Source organism: Schistocerca cancellata, unplaced genomic scaffold (genome assembly GCF_023864275.1).
Source record: "Schistocerca cancellata isolate TAMUIC-IGC-003103 unplaced genomic scaffold, iqSchCanc2.1 HiC_scaffold_1150, whole genome shotgun sequence".
Classification (NCBI taxonomy): domain Eukaryota; kingdom Metazoa; phylum Arthropoda; class Insecta; order Orthoptera; family Acrididae; genus Schistocerca; species Schistocerca cancellata.
Genome location: NW_026047149.1, coordinates 5,780,592 through 5,801,578, shown reverse-complemented (window position 1 = coordinate 5,801,578; position 20,987 = coordinate 5,780,592). Strand labels below are relative to the sequence as shown.

The following is a 20,987-nucleotide window of genomic DNA, read 5'->3' as shown; positions in this document are numbered from 1 at the left end:
CATCTCGGTCGGCAAAAGATTCTAGTCCAGGTAGCGATGCGTTCTCACAGCGGACGATAGCGAGTGTAAACCACCCACTGTCAGCTGCTCCAGTTGTGACATCGAGTGAAAAATTAACTCGACAACCAAGGAAGAAAATAGGTCCATTAAGAATAACAGATTGTGCAGTGCCATTTACTCCAAGTTTGTTTTCAAGGCTAATTATGGTTCAAATGGCTCTGAGCACTATGGGAATTATCTTCTGAGGTCATCAATCCCCTAGAACTTAGAACTACTTAAACCTAACTAACCTAAGGACATCACACACATCCATGCCTGAGGCAGGATTCGAACCTGCGACCGTAGCGGACGCGCAATTCCAGACTGAAGCGCCTACAACCGCTCGGCCACACGGGCCGGCAAGGCTAATTATGTGTTTATAAACTGGCATGTGGTGGCGACGATGACGATACACACGTCGACGAGGCAAAGTGCTTCAATGCTGTTGCAGATAGAGCCCACAGCGGAATGATTCCTCCCACTCTATAAAGATCTACGTATTACCATAACTACGTATTCACAAAGTGTTATCCCATTTACACTCGTATGCTAATGTTTGACCAAACAGACCTTATTTCAACTGAACTTGCAACCTCCCCCTCACTTATCGACCTTAATGACAGTGAAAAATTAAACCGCGTGCACCTAATGGAAAGTTGGGAAAAGCAATTGTCACCGAAGTTAATTTGTCGGTAAAGAGGGAGGAAAGGGTTACATCTAAATGAAAGGAAAAATGCAAATGAAACTGGTGGAAATTAATTTTGAAAAGGGGTAAAGTTAATAAAGAAAGTAAATGTGCGGTCGTTACGTTAACAATTAATTGGCGTTAATTAGATATTTGAGATTTGGGGAAAATTACGGTCGCCAGTCCTATGGACAACTACTGTAATAACTGAAAATGAAAGATTAATGCACATATAATTAGCACTAAAAGCGTGGCAACTGATGGTTGACAAGTGTAGTGTGAAAACTGAATGTTTGTCAGAAGTAATAAATTTCGCTACACTCTGACTTAATTTAGCAAAAGAATTAATAAAACCGGAAAATTGAAAGTTAATTTAGTGACTGAAATTAATAGCGAACTTTGTGAAGCACTACGAAATTCAATAAAATAAGGTTAGTCTTGGGCTACCTCAACAATCATTTCAAAAGCTACTTGAATCCAAGCAATTTAGAAATAAGAGATTTAACTTTGAACTTGAATTAAATGTTTCTGAACAATTAACAATAGTAAAATTTAGTACGTACCAAGCTGAGCTGCAGTCACAGGTAAGCTAAAATACTGTAACAAAACTCGCACTCTTAATTTGTGCTTGTGTAATCTAAATATTGTAGTCAGCTATGAATACTTTAACTGAACTTTGAAATTAAAGCAGTGAAATGGGATGATATTACTTTAATACTGGCGTTTGAATTTCAACGACACTCGGGTTCATTCCGGAAAAGGAAGGGACCCTGCTTGGTAATGCAATTGGGACAATGAGCAACAAAGGTTCATGCTACGTTGCTGTAATTTTGTGAGGCAAATTGAACAGTTTGAAAAGCTGAGGTCTGCCATACAGTTCTAAAACTTTACGTGCTTCCAGTCTTCCTTGTTGGTTGATTGAAGGTTTGAGGCCGTCGATCGAGGAGGTGGCGACAGTCACTCATTGTCGGCCGTCGCTGTTGCAGAAGCTGGATGTTGGCGCGCCTTCTTCTCGACACGATCACCAGGCGAAACGGCCTCTCGACGTGCGCCAGCTAATGCTTCCCGTCCGTGACACCGTGTCAGAAACTGTCATCGCAAGTCGAACGCAATTACATGCTGCCAAACCCCGAAAGCGCGGCAACTCGTGGGAGCGTCACACAACACACCTGCTCCACCGCCCTACTCCAGCCAGACTCCCGCTGCCCGCGCTCCACGCGGCAGAGTTAACACTACCAAAGATCCTAAACACTTTGGTTCTCCACATGGGATATCGATGTAATCGTTCGATAGCAAAGTTTTCACTAGGCAAGACCCAGCGTAAAAATACAAATAATATTTATAAAACAAACTAATTATACATCGACACACACACACACACACACATATATATATATATATATATATATATATATATATATATATATATATATATATATATATATATATATATATAGTAAAACAATTACAATATATAAAGACACAGAAATGTCATATCTTCAGGTAACAAAATAAGGAAAAAAAATTATTTATAGTACAATAGATGGAAATAGGAGGATATGCATTTCCAGCGTTACAAACTGTAACTGATCTGAATGGAACTTGTCTTATATTACATGCGCAACTAAAGTAAAACAATCATCTTGTGGTGCTGCAGTTCTTCTTATGTCTCACCTAGCTTTGAAAATAGGATGAGGAATTCCACCTTATGCTAGACACCTCTTCGGTTTCGTTTTGCCCAAACATGTTTCAGCACTTTTGTGCTAGCTTCAGTGGGTTATTCAAAAATGGTTCAAATGGCTCTGAGCATTATGGGACTTAACATCTGTGGTCATCAGTCCCCTAGAACTTAGAACTACTTAAACCTAACTAACCTAAGGACATCATACACATCCATGCCGAGGCAGGATTCCAACCTGCGACCATACAGCAGCGCTGTTCCCGACTGAAGCGCCTAGAACCGCTCGGCTACATCGGCTGGCCGTAGTGGGTTATTTTCTTACTATAAAATTGTTGTTACTTATTAACATTTAGAGAAACTTTTGGTACAAAATATTTACAATTGTGAATGAATAATTGTTGTAAAATATTATACGTCATTTGTTCACAGTTGAGATGTGTATGAACGACCTGATGCACTGTATGTTGTTTATAACATTATGTCCAAAGTTCTAGTTATAGCTTAATTGGCAAAAGAGGGGATGTATGCATTAGTTTGCATACCTTACATGAAGCTATTGGATATTTATATTAGTAGCTAGTCTGCTATACAGAACAACTTGTCATCTGCAAACAGCAAGCCGGCCGCGGTGGTCTCGCGGTTCTAGGCGCTCAGTCAGGAACCGTGCGACTGCTACGGTCGCAGGTTCGAATCCTGCCTCGGGCATGGATGTGTGTGACGTCCTTAGGTTAGTTAGGTTCAAGTAGTTCTAAGTTCTAGGGGACTGATGACCTAAGATGTTATGTCCCATAGTGCTCAGAACCATTTGAACCATTTTTTTTTGCAAACAGCAAAATGTAATTTTTATTTTTTTGTTTATTGTGCATTTACAAACGGAAATGAGGATATATCACGTTTTTTGTGTGTAACTTGCGGCTTTGATGTTGTGGTGTTTTCTGATGTGTTGTTGGCGAGGTAAATATAGCCTTGACCTCTAGCAATTCCTGTTTAACCTTTCTATTTTCTGACAATCTCATTTTTAGGGGTCTGTATTCCCCTTCGCTTGCTTCATTTCCTGCATCTTAACATTTTCTGCCTTTCTCTATTAAATTCAACATCTGTGATATCTGGCGTTCTCAAAGGAAATGTTATAGGTGCTCTGAAGTTCCTAATCCATATAAATCACTTAAGAGGCAATCTGAGCATCCCTCTTAGACAGTTTGCAGACGATCATTTATCGTCTTGTAAAGCCATCAAAAGATCACAAGCAATAGCAAAATGATTTACGATGTGTATGGTTCGAAAAGTGGCATTTGACTCTTTGTAATCAAAAGTATAAAGTCATCCACGTGAGTGCTAAAAAGGAACCCGTTAAATTTCGATCAGATGGTAAATCTCACAAATGTGACGTCTGTCAATTCAACAAAATGGTTAGGGGTTACAGTTACAAGCAACTTGAATTGGAACGAACACATAGGCGCCTTCAGCTCCCTGAAGGCACACACTAGTTGAATTAAATTTTTAGTCCATGAACAGGTGCAGAAAGAGATCGCAAAGTGGGGCAAGGAGTTGGCGGGAGGCTTCTTCGAAAAAGGCACGAAGCTTGTGTCACAGCTAACCACGTACATTGAACAAGTTGCCTATTATGTGAAAAAATACTCAACCAGTACATCAACAATATCTTGTAATTTTTTCAAATACACTTTTTCTGAAAAATTAAAAAAACTAGTATACTTACATCCTGGGCATGCTACGTAGAAAAATAGTACATGTCATAGCATACTGTCACAAAATTCTAACTCTTAAGAACATATATCGATCATTTATTGAACGACTTTTAAGTATGCATAATAATACACTACTGGACATTAAAATTGCTACACCACGAAGATGACGTGCTACAGACGCGAAATTTAACCGACAGGAAAAAGATGCTGTGATATGCAAATGATCAGCTTTTCAGAGCATTCGCACAAGGTTGGCGCCGGTGGCGACACCTACAACATGCTGACATGAGGAAGATTTACAACCGATTTCTCATATACAAACAGCAGTTGACCGGCGTTGTCTGGTGATACGTTGTTGTGATGGCTCGTGTAAGGAGGAGAAATGCGTATCATCACGTTTCCGACTTTGATAAAGGTCGGTTTGTAGCCTATCGCGATTGCGGATTATCGTATCGCGACATTGCCGCTCGCGTTGGTCGAGATCCTATGACTGTTAGGAGAATATGGAAGCGGTGGGTTCAGGAGGGTAACACGGAACGCCTCGTATCACTAGCAGTCGAGATGACAGGCATCTTATCCGCATGGCTGTAACGGATCGTGCAGCCACGTCTCGATCCCTGAGTCAACAGATGGGGACGTTTGCAAGACAACAACCATCTGCACGAACAGTTCGACGACGTTTGCAGCAGCACGGACTACCAGCTCGGAGACCGTGGCTGCGGTTATCCTTGACGCTGCATCACAGACAGGAGCGCTTGCGATGGTGTACTCGACGACGAACCTGGGTGCACGAATCGCAAAACGTCATTTTTTCGGACGAATCCAGGTTCTGTTTACAACATCGTGATGGTCGCATCCGTGTTTGGCGACATCGCGGTAAACGCACATTGGAAGCGTGTATTCGTCATCGCCATACTGGCGTATCACCCGGCGTGATGGTATGGTGTGCCATTGGTTACACGTCTCGGTCACCTCTTGTTCGCATTGACGGCATTTTCAACAGTGGACGTTGCGTTTCAGATGTGTTTCGACGCATGGCTCTACCGTGTGAAACCCTACATTTCAGCAGCATAATGCACGACCGCATGTTGCAGGTCCTGTACGGGCCTTTCTGGATACAGAAAATGTTCGACTGCTGCCCTGGCCAGCACATTCTCCACATCTCTCACCAATTGGAAACGTCTGGTCAATGGTGGCCGAGCAACTGGCTCGTCACAATACGCCAGTCACTACTCTTGATGGACTGTGGTATCGTGTTGAAGCTGCATGGGCAGCTGTACCTGTACACGCCATCCGAGCTCTGTTTGACTCAATGCCCAGGCGTATCAAGGCCGTTATTATGGCCAGAGGTGGTTGTTCTGGGTACTGATTTCTCAGGATCTATGCACCCAAATTGCATGAAAATGTAATCACATGTCAGTTCTAGTATAATATATTTGTTCAATGAATACCCGTTTATCATCTGCATTTCTTCTTGGTGTAGCAGTTTTAATGGCCAGTTGTGTATGCATCCTGTACATCGCATTTTGCAGTTATTTGTGAAACGTAGATCAAATAAAACTCTGTGGTTCCAGAGACCTTTTCAAGTCTTGAAAAACATGTGCTGTATATGTGCAGAGTGAATTGACGAAGCAAAATGTTTACCAAGGCCAGGTTCCGAACATGGGTCTACCCCTAAGTAACAGATGCGGTAACGACTACGCCACCATGGCAGAGTGGCTTTGCACAACTGCTGTTCGAGTTTAGGGGGAATATCAAGGGCACTGAGGCGTGAATAGGAATTTGGATTGAAGAGTTGTGCAAAGTCAGGGTGGCGTAGTACTTAGCGTTGGGTGATTGGTTAATTTAAGGGAGGGAACCAAACAGCGAGGTCGTTGGTCCCGTCACATAAGGGAAGGAACCATTCCAGCATTTGCCTGAAACGGTTTAGGGAAATCACAGAAAACCCTAATCAGGACCGAGTGAGCTGGCGCAGTGGCTAGCACACTGGACTCCGATTCGGGGGGACGATGGTTCAATCCCGCGTCCGACCATCGTGATTTAGGTTTTCCGTGATTTTCCTAAATCGCTCCAGGCAAATGCCGGGATGGTTCCTTTGAAAGAGCACGGCCGACTTCCTTCCCTAATCCAATGAGACCGATGACCTCGTAGTTTGGTCTCTTCCCTCGAAAACAACTGTGGTGTGCGTACTGTAAGACCTTCGGTACACACACCATCAGATTATTTGACTTGTCACTCTAACGAAGTAGGCGAGTGTCAGCAATACGTCTCGTGGTCTTATCGTGGCGTGTTTATCTTCTTCCGTCAGTTCAGACGATAGAAATGCCATTTGCACGCTTAGAGTAGCAGATTGATGGTGACCAACTTTAAACAGAACTTGATTAATTTTCACACACATTTATTAAAATAATAACAATCATAAACCTTACTTAACTTGATTCTGGATGCTATTTACAATTGACAATCTGAAGTACCTTTGGTTTTGGTATGTTAATCTTATTCTCACATATCTCTGATACTTGACAAAGTGTCTACATTTATCTTCATGGCTGTGTACAGGAATATGACAATCTTCTTAGGTGCAGACTGAAACTTGACTATAGACTGGTACAGACCAATGCAGTCTAATGCAGACTGACTAATCGGAGGTCTGTACACTCGTTATAATACCTCGCGCGTTCAGGTATCACTGCGCGAGTGTGATCCGCGAGGGGAAAGGGTTCTACGTTAGCAGCAATCTCATTGGCTGCATTACACATTAATACGCGGATCGGCAGAAGCAGAATTTGGTCCGTCTCTAAGGCAGCGCCATCTTGTAGTGCAGAGACGGACGAGCACTGCTGCGCCTGTGCTGTTGTGCTTAGTGGGGCGCGCTCTAGTGGGGAAGTTGTGTACGCGCTGACTACGCGGAACTATGTACACAATAACAACCCAACCCCAAATCAGGATGGCTGGACGCAGGTTTGAACTGTAGTCCTCCCGAATGTCCAATGTGCTGACTAACTTGTCACCTTGGTCGGTAGTAAACAGCACATCTGTCTAGCGAGCAGGAGACTAGCGAGTAGGAAATCTGGGTTCGACTCCCAGTCTTCATACAAATTTTCATTAGTAACTTTAGGCTGCATATATACACTGATAAGCCAAAACAGTATGGCCACTGCCCAGTACGACATTGGATGCTGCACGGTAGGATTGCAGGCACATGACACAGTATCAAAAGTACCTACAGGGTGTTTCAAAAATGACCGGTATATTTGAAACGGCAGTACAAACTAAACGAGCAGCGATAGAAATACACTGTTTGTTGCAATATGCTTGGGACAACAGTACATTTTCAGGCAGACAAACTTTCGAAATTACAGTAGTTACAATTGTCAACTGCAGATTGTGCTGCGGTCTGGGAAACTCTATAGTACGATATTTTCCACATATCCACCATGCGTAGCAATAATAGGGCGTAGTCTCTGAATGAAATTACCCGAAACCTTTGACAACGTGTCTGGCGGAATGGCTTCACATGCAGATGAGATGTACTGCTTCAGCTGTTCAATTGTTTCTGGATTCTGGCGGTACACCACGTCTTTCAAGTGTCCCCACAGAAAGAAGTCACAGGGGTTCATGTCTGGCGAATAGGGAGGCCAATCCACGCCGCCTCCTGTATGTTTCGGATAGCCCAAAGCAATCACACGATCATCGAAATATTCATTCTGGAAATTAAAGACGTCGGCCGTGCGATGTGGCCGGGCACCATCTTGCATAAACCACGTGGTGTTCGCAGTGTCGTCTAAGGCAGTTTGTACCGCCACAAATTCACGAAGAATGTCCAGATAGCGTGATGCAGTAATCGTTTCGGATCTGAAAAATGGGCCAATGATTCCTTTGGAAGAAATGGCGGCCCAGACCAGTACTTTTTGAGGATGCAGGGACGATGGGACTGCAACATGGGGCTTTTCGGTTCCCCATATGCGCCAGTTGTGTTTATTGACGAAGCCGTCCAGGTAAAAATAAGCTTCGTCAGTAAACCAAATGCTGCCCACATGCATATCGCCGTCATCAATCCTGTGCACTATATCGTTAGCGAATGTCTCTCGTGCAGCAATGGTGGCGGCGCTGAGGGTTGCCGCGTTTGAATTTTGTACGGATAGAGGTGTCAACTCCTGTGCATGAGACGATACGTGGACGTTGGCATCATTTGGACCACAGCTGCAACACGGCGAACGGAAACCCGAGGCCGCTGTCGGATCACCTGCTGCACTAGCTGCGCGTTGCCCTCTGTGGTTGCCGTACGCGGTCGCCCTACCTTTCCAGCACGTTCATCCGTCACGTTCCCAGTCCGTTGAAATTTTTCAAACAGATCCTTTATTGTATCGCTTTTCGGTCCTTTGGTTACATTAAACCTCCGATGAAAACTTCGTCTTGTTGCAACAACACTGTGTTCTAGGCGGTGGAATTCCAACACCAGAAAAATCCTCTGTTCTAAGGAATACACCATGTTGTCCACAGCACACTTGCACGTTATGAACAGCACACGCTTACAGCAGAAAGACGACGTACAGAATGGCGCACCCACAGACTGCATTGTCTTCTATATCTTTCACATCACTTGCAGCGCCATCTGTTGTTGAAAATTGTAACTACTGTAATTTCGAAAGTTTGTCCGCCTGAAAACATAATGTTGTCCCAAGCATATTGCAACAAACGGTGTATTTCTATCGCTGCTCGTTTAGTTTTTATTGCCGTTTCAAATATACCAGTCATTTTTGAAACACCCTGTAAGTGGAGCACTCACAAACGGGGCATCACCCTAGTGAACATGTGAGCTGAAAATGGGGAATTTCATTGGGATAATCCTCTTTGACAAAGGGTTGCATGTTATTACACAGAGCCTGTGAACGAGTGTGGCGAAACTGGTTGAATGTTCACGTGCTACTGTCGTATCTAAGGAAAGAGGTGGAAGGACAGTGAAACTATGCGTGAAATGTTTGGATGTTCACGATTCTTCACAGAATATAGAGTTCAGAGGCCTGTCTACTCTGTATAGTTGGATGGATGGTGATCTCTGGTATCTCTGCCGGCAGAGCACAATGTTAGTGCACGCACAGTGGTTTGAGCACACTGTTCATTGTAGGCTGTTGAGCATGGAGCTCCTCAGTAGAACACCCATTCATGTTGACGCCACTACACCGTCAGTGACGACTGCAGTGGGCAGGGGACAATCAGGATTCGACCGTCGATCAATGGAAACGTGTCAGCTCTTTGGATGAATCAGTTTTGCTACACTAGATCGGTGGTCACCTACACAAATATCGTCATCGACGTGAACGGTGGCTCGAAACGAGAAGCGCGCCACAGACGCTATGGGAGGCATTCTCGTGCGCTTGAAGGGGATCTGTAGTAGCAATCGAAGAGACACTGCCAGCTGCAAACTACCTGCATCCCTTCATGCTCCGACAGTGATATCGTCTCCCAGCAGTATAACTGTCCTTGTCTTGGAGCCAGAACTGTATTTTAGTGGTTTGAGGAGCATTACAGTGAAGTCATGTTGACGTCCCTGCGACCAGATTCGCCTGGTCCTATGTCACCCATCTCGGTCGCTATCGAGCGCTGCGCTATTACCGCGTATGCAAAGCAGCGTCCCATTATTTATGCGAATTACACATAAAAAAAGTTTTGCATCACCCCAGTTACCAGAACTCCTGAAGATAGACGTTGGCTGTGGGTATTGTATCACAGACACAGTCCCTTTGGCTGTTCAGAGGTGTCACTAAACCCGCCCAAAGACGTAAACAAACATGCATGAGCAGCACCTATTATGTGGAGGGGGTCCGACAGCCGATTAGTTCCAGTCATTCCACCAGGAAGGAGGTACACAGCTCGTGTTTGTAGTTTAACCGTGCCTAGACAGTCAATACCGCGGTTCGGTCGCGTCCGCATTGTTACTTTGTCCCAGGGAGGGCTCCCAACAAGTGTCCAGGCGTCTTGGAGTGAGCCAATGCGAAGTTGTTTGGACGTCGATGTCGAACACATGCCTCGCTCAGGGCGCCCGAGGGCTACTACTAGAATGGATGAGTGCTACCTACGGATTATTAGGAACCCTGACAGCAACGCCAGCCATGTTGAATAATGCTTTTCGTGCAGCCACAGGATGTCGTTTTATGACTCAGACTATGTGCAATAGGCTGCATGATGTGTAACTTCACTCCCGACATCCACGGCGAGGTCCATCTTTGCAACCACAACACCGTGCAGCGCGGTACAGATGGGCCCAGCAACATGTCGAATGGACTGCTCAGGACTGGCATGACATTCTCTTCACTGATGAGTGTTGCATATGCCTTCAACCAGACAATCGTCGGAGACGCGTTTGGAGACAACCTGGCCAGGCTGAATGCCTTAGACTCACTGTCCAGCGAGTGCAGTAAGGTGGAGGTTCCCTGATGTTTTGGGGTCGCATTATGTGGGGCCGATGTACGCCTCTGGTGCTCGACCAGAATGGCCAGCATGTTCTGCAGACATGAACCTTATCGAACATGCCTGGGATAGATTCAATGGGCTGTTTATGATGTGACCCACCAACCTCTCTGAGGCAAGTACACCGAAGCGCCCTTGAGAAGTGGGACAATTTGGGCCAACAGTTCCTTGAAGAAGTAGTGGATAGTATGCCACAAGGAGACAGGCATGCATCAATGCAAGAGGATGTGCTACTGGGTATTAGAGGTACAGGTGTGTACAGCAATCTGGAGGTCTGTATGGTGGTACAACATGCAATGTGAAATTTTCATGAGTGATAAAAATGATGTTCATGTTGATCTCTATTCCAAAAATTCTGTACAGGTTCCTGTTCTCTCGAACCGAGGTGATGCAAAACTTTTATTGATGTGTGTACGTGACCTATGCATAAACCTGTAATGCCACATACCTCCACAAATCTACCAACAAATTGCCGGATTCCTCATAGGCAGAATCCTTGGAGCATTTCGTACCAGATACAGACAAACAAGCTATTAAGCAGGTGGTGATAATGTTTCGGCTCATCAGTGTACATGAAACCTCTATGTAGTTAGCTGACATTGTTTGACAAGGTGCTAACCATGTGTCGGGCTGTCTGCAGGATGCACGTGTGCTGGTGGCGGCTGATCGTGGCGATGGTGGCGCTGCCGTTGGTGGCGGGCGTGGTCATCATCCTCATGTGCTTCGTCTGCTGCCCGCTGCTGTGGAAGGAGATACCCAACACGGCGCAGAGCGACTACTACCGCACGCCGCTCTACGTGGTGGGAGTGTTGGCGCTGTGGGTGCTCTTCGCCATCGGCATCTTCTTCCTCTGGTGGCGCCGCAAGCCCAAAGTGATCGTCGACGATTCCACTGACATGATCGTCGACGAGCCCATCAAAGTGATCTTCGACGAGCCCATCAAAGTGATCGTGGACGAGCCCAGCAAACTGATCGTTGACGAGCCCACAAAACTGATCGTCGACGAGCCCACCAAAGTGATCGTCGACGAGCCCAGCAAGGTGATCGTCGACGAGACCACCGTGCTCCCTGACGCCAAGGCGTGACGGCCCGTCCACTTGCCGGTACCTCCGAGACGCGACGTATGGCTGTGACATCAATGAGGCCACTTTGTCACGTTGTGGTAGACCACTGGGATGTACATCTCTCCTGGAAAGCGACCTTTATATTGACGATCCAGCATTATACGGAACAAATCTTCACATTACTCTGCAAGTTTTCAGCTGACACAGAGGTGTTTGTACCTGAGACTCCAGTTGCGATTCGTGCTATGCGAAAATTTTTTGTCGATGCGGAGCTTCTCTTGCTACAAACAATGCAAAGAGCGCAAAAACACTGCACTGGAAGGTCCTTCCAACTCGGACGATTTACTCAGTTGTATGGCACCCCATACTGTACCCTAATATGAAGAAAATTCACTCTAAAACAGGAAAAAGAGACATGCCACGAAGAAATTATCCGAATGGGACGGAAATCGGTAGAAGTGATGTACATACGCATACACACTAATGATTGGATGTACCGCAAAACTGGATGATATTTTCACGAGGAAGTCCTTCACACACTGAACAAGTCAAGACCGCGTTAGTCCAACGTGGCCGATATGCGAGCAACTTTTCACGACATCCCTCGGGAGTACATCCAATAACGTAATCAATCCATCGCAAGCTGAATAACTCAGTGCATAAGGGTCAGAGATTGAATTCCTCAATATTTTGAGTGCTTTCTGTTGAATAAATTATCCAATGTTTCTAAAATTGTACCTTTGTTTGTTTGCCTGTACACTTACATCGTAATTACCGTGTTCCGACTCATTCGTATTTTCTCTTGCAGTGTAAATTCTAAAACCGACATTTATAATTTTCTAGAAGAGTTTCGTGAAATACAGATTGACAAATAACTGCACAATACAGGTGAAACAAATAAATGTTTCTCAACCCATTCCCATAATGGTCACAGAGACAAGGATGATCGCCATTGTATTTTGAAGTCTGGTACTAGACTATGAATTTCTCTCACTGATGTTCAGCTTCTGACAGGCAGTCAGAAGTGGTTTTTACTCTCAGTAACACTTAAATAAAACTAGTTTGTGCATCATTGTCAGTAAGTTACAAATAACATTTTCAAAAATCACTGTACACATCCCACTACAGCGTTCAATAAAATGTTTAAAACAAGTGTAAGTTGATTTATTTAGATCCTATAAGAGCCACCCATGAAATGTTAAAGTACTTATTTGTAGAATGAACAATAAAGCAACACTAATTACAGAGCTACTGGTACATGAATTGTACGAGTACAACAAAAAGAGCACATTCTACGCATAAGACCAATATCCAAAACAAACCTCAAAATGATGCAGACTGTAACACAATATATTTTTACATACTACGACTGGGAAATAAGTAAATTAACAGTGTTTAGCAGAGATTAGAAGAAGACGAAAATTAGTGTGATTTACCATGAGGGAGTTAGTTCTGAATTACGGTTTAGTACGATTTCACGTAAGTTTCAGAAAGTAATTTCAGACAGTTTACGGCAATTCGAGTTTCAGTGAAATAGACTCTAATGACAGGGAGGCCAATATTACAGAGAGCGAGGTCGTGCAGTGGTTAGCATACTGGACTCGCATTCGGAGGTCTACGGTTCGAATCCGTGTCAAACCATCCTGAGTTAGGTTTTCCGTGATTTCCCAAAATCGCTTTATTCAAATGCTGGGATGGTTCCTTTGAAAGGACATGGCTGATGTCCTTTTCATCCTTCCCTAATCTGATGAAACTGATGACCTCGCTGTTTGGTAACCCTCCCCCCTCCCAAACCAATCAAATGGTTCAAATGGCTCTGAGCACTATGGGAGGTCATCAGTCCCCTAGGACTTAGAACTACTTAAACCTAACTAACCTAAGGACATCACACACATCCATGTCCGAGGCAGGATTCAAACTGCGACCGTAGCAGCTGCACGGTTCCGGACTGAAGCACTACCACTGCCGGCCCCAAATCAATCAACCAGCCAATACTACAATACAATTTTCAGTCTACCAAGGCACCTCAATATGAAACGACAGCTCGGCCTGAGGTATGCCACACCGATGGGAATCATGAGTAGCAAAGTTGTTCATAGTGATTTTCCAGCATCTGCTCCTTCATGTAACTGTCACTCGTCACCGATTTCCACGTCTAAGAATGAAGAACCTTCTGTACTGCGAGCATACGTCTCTCGTACAAATGTCTTCCATTTTCTCACAGAACAACCCACCCTCACAGATGTGATGACCTCAACATGGAAGTTCTGAAATTCAATATTTGCAGAATATGGAATTTTTATGTGGTAAGTTCCTATGGGACCAAACTGCTGAGGTCATCGGTCCCTAAGCTTACCTAACTTAAACCAACTTACGCTAAGGAGAACACATACACGCTTACCCGGGGGTCAGGGGAAGCCGCGCGAACCGTGACAAGGCGCCTTGGACCACGCAGCTACCACGTGCGGCTACAGAATATGCTGTCCATTTTTGTTTAATGGATTTGTGAACTATTTTAAGTAAAACTTGGCAGCGACATGAAAGTAAGAGGGCGTTCAATAAGTAAAGCAGCTCATTTTGTTTTCTAGGACTTGAAAATGGCGTCTGTAACGTAGGTGTACTCTAGGCAGAGAGCTGACAATGAGTTTCTTTTGGCGAAAAACCAGAGCATCGCAGGTATTCGTAGGAGCTTGCTGAATGTCTACAGAGAACTGGCAGTGAACAAAAGCACGGCGAGTCGTTGGGCGAGACGTATGTCAGGGTCGCACAAACCAGTCCGTTCTCCCCCTTGCCAGCCTGCCACACGCAGCTGTGACTCCTACAACGCCGGAACGTGTGGACACTCTCATTTGAGGTGATCCATGGATCGCAATCAAACACCTGGCTGCTCAACTGGACGTCTCTGTTGGTGGTGCTGACACAGTCGCCCACCGGTTGGTGTACTCAAAGGTGTGTGTGTGCGTGTGTGTTAGAATGAATGACGAAGGAATTCGTCGTGCATCACAAGTGATACCTACTCCTTCTCACATAAGAAAGCCCTCAGTGAGGGCAGAGACTTGTTACAAAACACGCTTCCCCTGCAATGCTCCTCTCTGTTGCTCGACATGCATGCTGCAACCCCATTTAAAATGAAACATGTTCACATGTGTGCACTATGCTTATTGTTCGTAAATCACTTGATTGCTGCACTCTGTACTTCTCAACTGGCAGTAATTCAAAGACTTCAGGCTATTAATGCCACGAATAGTAATAAAATATAATAATAATAATAATAATGTGTAATGCAATATAGTAGCTCTTATGTAGTTACTGCTGTCATACTGACAATTCATTTATCTCTTTCGAAGTGAGCAATGAAGCAGTTTCTGGACTGCTGTGCGAGGTGCATTCAAGTTCTAAGGCCTCCGATTTTTGTTCTCCGGACTGGAAAGATATAGAAACAAGCGCATTGTTTTAAAATGAGGCCGCGTTCATTGTCAATACGTCCCAGAGATGGCAGCACCGTACAGCAGATGCAATTTTACCGCCAGCGGCGAGAATGAGAACTGTTTTAAATACTTAAAATGGCGACGTTTTCCTTACTTGAACAGCGTGTAATCATTCGTTTTCTGAATTTGTGTGGTGTAACCAATTGAAATTCATCGACAGTTGAAGGAGACATGTGGTGATGGAGTTATGGATGAGTCGAAAGTGCGTTCGTTGGTGCGACAGTTTAATGAAGGCAGAACATCGTGTGACAACAAACCGAAACAACCTCGGGCTCGCACGAGCCGGTCTGACGACATGATCGAGAAAGTGGAGAGAATTGTTTTGGGGGATCGCCGAATGACTGTTGAACCGATAGCCTCCAGAGTTGGCATTTCTGTGGGTTCTGTGCACACAATCCTGCATGACGACCTGAAAATGCGAAAAGTGTCATCCAGGTGGGTGCCACCAATGCTGACGGACGACCACACGGCTGCCCGTGTGGCACGTTGCCAAGCAATGTTGACGCGCAACAACAGCACCAATGGGACTTTCTTTTCGTCGGTTGTGACAATGGATGAGACGTGGATGCCATTTTTCAATCCAGAAACAAAGCGCTAGTCAGCTCAATAGAAGCACACAGATTCACCGCCACCAATAAAATTTCGGGTAACCGCCAGTGCTGAAAAACTGATGGTGTCCATGTTCTGGGACAGCGAGGGTGTAATTCTTACCCATTGCGTTCCAAAGGGCACTCTGGTAACAGGTGCATCCTACGAAAATGTTTTGAAGAACAAATTCCTTCCTGCACTGCAACAAAAACGTCCGGGAAGGGCCGCGCGTGTGCTGTTTCACCGAGACAACGCACCCGCACATCGAGCTAAGGTTACGCAACAGTTTCTTCGTGATAACAAGTTTGAAGTGATTCCTCATGCTCCCTACTCACCTGACCTGGCTCCTAGTGACTTTTGGCTTTTTCGAACAATGAAAGACACTCTCCGTGGCCGCACATTCACCAGCCGTGCTGCTATTGCCTCAGCGATTTTCCAGTGGTCAAAACAGACTCGTAAAGAAGCCTTCGCCGCTGCCATGGAATCATGGCGTCAGCGTTGTGAAAAATGTGTACGTCTGCAGTGCGATGACGTCGAGAAGTAACGCTAGTTTCATCGATTTCGGGTGAGTAGTTAATTAGAAAAAAATAGGCCTTAGAACTTGAATGCACCTCGTAGGTACTATCTACAAATTGGAGAAGACACTTTCTCGAGATATTTAGCATTTGTTACGTACGTGTCTCACTTTTACCGGCAGCGACATATGGGACACATCACAACGTATGTACAGTGTGTGGACTATGTAAAGAACTTCTGACCTTAATTATATGGGGTGTCCAGAAAGTCTCTCTGCAGTGCCGTACGCTTGTTAGCCGCGCGTACCGTATGATTGTTCGCCTGCCTGGGTTACTTCCCTTCAAGTGGACTCTCCCAACATTCCATTAAGGGAAAATTTATAAATAAAACTGAGCATTTGATAAATTAATAACTTGTATTTCACTGAGTTTCATTTTGGTATATTCACTGCGGCATACGGCACGCACGGCTAGCAACCATACGGCACTTAGGAGAGACTTTTTGAACACCCTCTATTAATGCTACTAATTGAGAAAAAGTAATTAACGATAACTTATGTAATCAATGTTAGATTCTAGCAAAACTGTGGTAAAAGTAATGATCTGTAAAAAGTAATTTAGTTTCGTTGCTAGAACAGAATCGAAACGTTCAGTTTTTGCTCCTCAGAAAATATCATTTTACCTCTCGGGTAGTAATTGGGCCCAAGTTGGGAACCACTCTTGCAGACAATACGTTGATAAAACCTAGGTAGGCCGTGCAGTTCTAGGCGCTGCAGTCTGGAACCGCGAGATCGCTATGGTCGCAGGTTCGAATCCTGCCTCGGGCATGGATGTTTGTGATGCCCTTAGGTTAGTTAGGTTTTAGTAGTTCTAAGTTCTAGGGGGCTGATGACCTTAGATCTTAAGTCCCATAGTGCTCAGAGCCATTTGAACCATATTTCGGCCCTCAGTAGTCCGGCCTCTCACATGGGAACCTCCCCATCGCACCCCCCCTCAGATTTAGTTATAAGTTGGCACAGTGGATAGCCCTTGAAAAACTGAACACAGATCAATCGAGAAAACAGGAAGAAGTTGCGTGTAACTATGAAAAAAATAAGCAAAATACACAAACTGAGTAATCCATGCGCAACATAGGCAACATCAAGGATATGAGCGTGGTTCCGCGGTTAGCGTGAGCAGCTGCGGAACGAGAGGTTCAAGTCTTCCCTCGAGTGAAAACTTTACTTTCTTTATTTTTGCAAAGTTATGATCTGTCCGTTCGTTCATTGACGTCTCTGTTCACTGCAATAAGTTTAGTGTGTGTTTTGCGACCGCACCGCAAAACCGTGCGATTAGTAGACGAAAGGACGTGCCTCTCCAATGGGAAACGAAAACATTTGATCGCATGGTCATAGGTCAACCGATTCCTCCACAGGAAAACACGTCTCATATATTCTATACGACACTGGTGCCGGCATGTGCGTCACGTGACAGGAGTATGTTGTCGACCCACCTAACTTGTACACTTGGCGAATGGGTAAAAAGATTCTTCTACCTTGCCCGATTTAGGTTTTCTTGTGGATGTGATAATCACTCCCAAAAAAGTGAGGAAAACATAAGAGTTTGTCACATAAACTGCAACAAATGAATGCAGCAGTTTCAGAGTCGTACAGTTAACCCTGTGCTCTGTCAAAACATTTGTGTTTAACGTTTTCACATTTTTCCGTGTGTAAACCGTCAAATCCTGCATATGTCCAAACAAATCTGAACATGTCCTGGAATTTTGGAGAGTGAAGTTGTTTATGTGTGAGTGCCTGAACTTTGATAATTGTCCGAAAATAAAAAATTCAAATTTTCACTCCAAGGAAGAATTGAACCAAGGACCTATCACTTCACAGCTGCTCACGCTAACCACGGGACCACGGCGCTCCTAACGTCATGTGATATTTGATGTTGCCTATCATGCACATGGACTACTCAGTTTGTATATTTTGCTTATTTTTTTTCATAGTTCCACACAACTTCTTCCTGTTTTCTCGATTGATCTGTGTTCAGTTTTTCAAGACCTAGCCACTGTGCCAACTTATAACTAAATCTGAGGGGGGTGCGATGGGGAGGTTCCCTTGTCAGTAATCCGGCGCACATCCAGAAACACGTGCACATGACTTATCGTGCGCAACAATGCTTAGTTAAACAATGCTTTATATACTGTCTTTGAAATTGTAGCTTTCTTTACAGTTCGGAATCAGGTCTTCTAAAAGGAAACAAGTTACACTAAACCTCAAGCAGAAACTCGAAACTTTAGACAAGTTAAATCGAGGTTCTTCACAGAAAGCCATTGCTGCTGAATCCAATGTTGGACGAGCAACTACTTATGACATCAAAAAGAAAGAAGATGTTATTCGACAGTACTCAACACAAATGGATAGTGAGGTGCGAAACCGGAGGAAGGTTACGCAAAAGAGTGAGAATGAAGAACTGGACGTAACTGTTTATAGATGGTTCGTACAACAAAGCAGTAAAGGAATTCCAATGAGTGTCTAGATTATAAAGGAAAAAGTAGCAGCATTTAAGGTAATTTACCAGTGAACGGCTGGAAAAACAGCAACAATTTTCATTAAGTTTATGATTGTCTAACTAGATAATGTGAACCCCGAATACAAAGAAATTTTAGAACAATGAAATTGTTTAAAGAATGAAGATTTTGGTGTAAGAATAATCAGAATAGCTTTGATATAAACTTTATTATACGGGGTGTTACAAAAAGGTACGGCCAAACTTTCTGGAAACATTCCACACATACAAAGAAAGAAAATACACTCCTGGAAATTGAAATAAGAACACCGTGAATTCATTGTCCCAGGAAGGGGAAACTTTATTGACACATTCCTGGGGTCAGATACATCACATGATCACACTGACAGAACCACAGGCACATAGACACAGGCAACAGAGCATGCACAATGTCGGCACTAGTACAGTGTATATCCACCTTTCGCAGCAATGCAGTCTGCTATTCTCCCATGGAGACGATCGTAGAGATGCTGGATGTAGTCCTGTGGAACGGCTTGCCATGCCATTTCCACCTGGCGCCTCAGTTGGACCAGCGTTCGTGCTGGACGTGCAGACCGCGTGAGACGACGCTTCATCCAGTCCCAAACATGCTCAATGGGGGACAGATCTGGAGATCTTGCTGGCCAGGTTATTTGACTTACACCTTCTAGAGCACGTTGGGTGGCACGGGATACATGCGGACGTGCATTGTCCTGTTGGAACAGCAAGTTCCCTTGCCGGTCTAGGAATGGTAGAACGATGGGTTCGATGACGGTTTGGATGTACCGTGCACTATTCAGTGTCCCCTCGACGATCACCAGTGGTGTACGGCCAGTGTAGGAGATCGCTCCCCACACCATGATGCCGGGTGTTGGCCCTGTGTGCCTCGGTCGTATGCAGTCCTGATTGTGGCGCTCACCTGCCCGGCGCCAAACACGCATACGATCATCATTGGCACCAAGGCAGAAGCGACTCTCATCGCTGAAGACGACACGTCTCCATTCGCCCCTGCATTCACGCCTGTCGCGACACCACTGGTGGCGGGCGTGAGCGGAAGACGGCCTAACGGTGTGTGGGACCGTAGCCCAGCTTCATGGAGACGTATGCGAATGGTCCTCGCCGATACCCCAGGAGCAACAGTGTCCCTAATTTGCTGGGAAGTGGCGGTGCGGTCCCCTGCGGCACTGCGTAGGATCCTACGGTCTTGGCGTGCATCCGTGCGTCGCTGCGGTCCGGTCCCAGGTCGACGGGCACGTGCACCTTCCGCCGACCACTGGCGACAACATCGATGTACTGTGGAGACCTCACGCCCCACGTGTTGAGCAATTCGGCGGTACGTCCACCCGGCCTCCTGCATGCCCACTATACGCCCTCGCTCAAAGTCCGTCAACTGCACATACGGTTCACGTTCACGCTGTCGCGGCATGCTACCAGTGTTAAAGACTGCGATGGAGCTCCGTATGCCATGGCAAACTGGCTGACACTGACGGCGGCGGTGCACAAATGCTGCGCAGCTAGCGCCATTCGACGGCCAACACCGCGGTTCCTGGTGTGTCCGCTGTGCCGTGCGTGTGATCATTGCTTGTACAGCCCTCTCGCAGTGTCCGGAGCAAGTATGGTGGAACTGACACACCGGTGTTAATGTGTTCTTTTTTCCATTTCCAGGAGTGTATGTTATGTGGACATGTGTCCGGAAACGCTTAATTTCCATGTTAGAGCTCATTTTATTACTTCTCTTCAAATCACATTAATAACGGAATGGAAACACACAGCAACAGAACGTACCTGCGTGACCTCAAACACTTTGTTACAGGAAATGTCCAAATGTCCTCCGTTAGCGAGGATACGTGCATCCACCCTCCGTCGAACGGAATCTCTGATGCGCTGATGCAGCCCTGGAGAAGGGCGTATTGTATCACAGCCGTCCACAATACGAGCACGAAGAGTCTCTACATTTGGTACCAGGTTTGCGTAGACAAGAGCTTTCAAATGCCCCCATAAATGAAAGTCAAGAGGGTTAAGGTCAGGAGAGCGTGGAGGCCATGGAATTGGTCCGCCTCTACCAATCCGTCGGTCACCTAATCTGTTGTTGAGAAGCGTACGAACACTTCGACTGAAATGTGCAGGAGCTCCATCGTGCATGAACCACATGTTGTTTCGTACTTGTAAAGGCACACGTTCTAGCAGCCGGCCGCGGTGGTCTAGTGGTTCTAGGCGC

General features: G+C 45.3%; 1 protein-coding gene across 3 annotated transcripts in view; it reads left to right on the top strand.

Annotated features, from left to right (window-relative positions):
* The window catches only part of LOC126159973 (uncharacterized), a 215,533-nt gene that overhangs the window by 85,023 nt on the left and 109,523 nt on the right, over window positions 1-20,987 (top strand). For 2 of the 3 annotated variants that reach the window (XM_049916781.1, XM_049916782.1), the window contains exon 2: window positions 11,223-11,622. In XM_049916781.1, coding sequence (XP_049772738.1) covers window positions 11,224-11,622 — 399 coding nt within the window. In that variant the 5' untranslated portion in view covers window position 11,223. Of the gene's footprint in view, window positions 1-11,222; window positions 11,668-20,987 lie in introns of those variants that run through there. The other variant, XM_049916780.1, reaches the window with a different exon arrangement.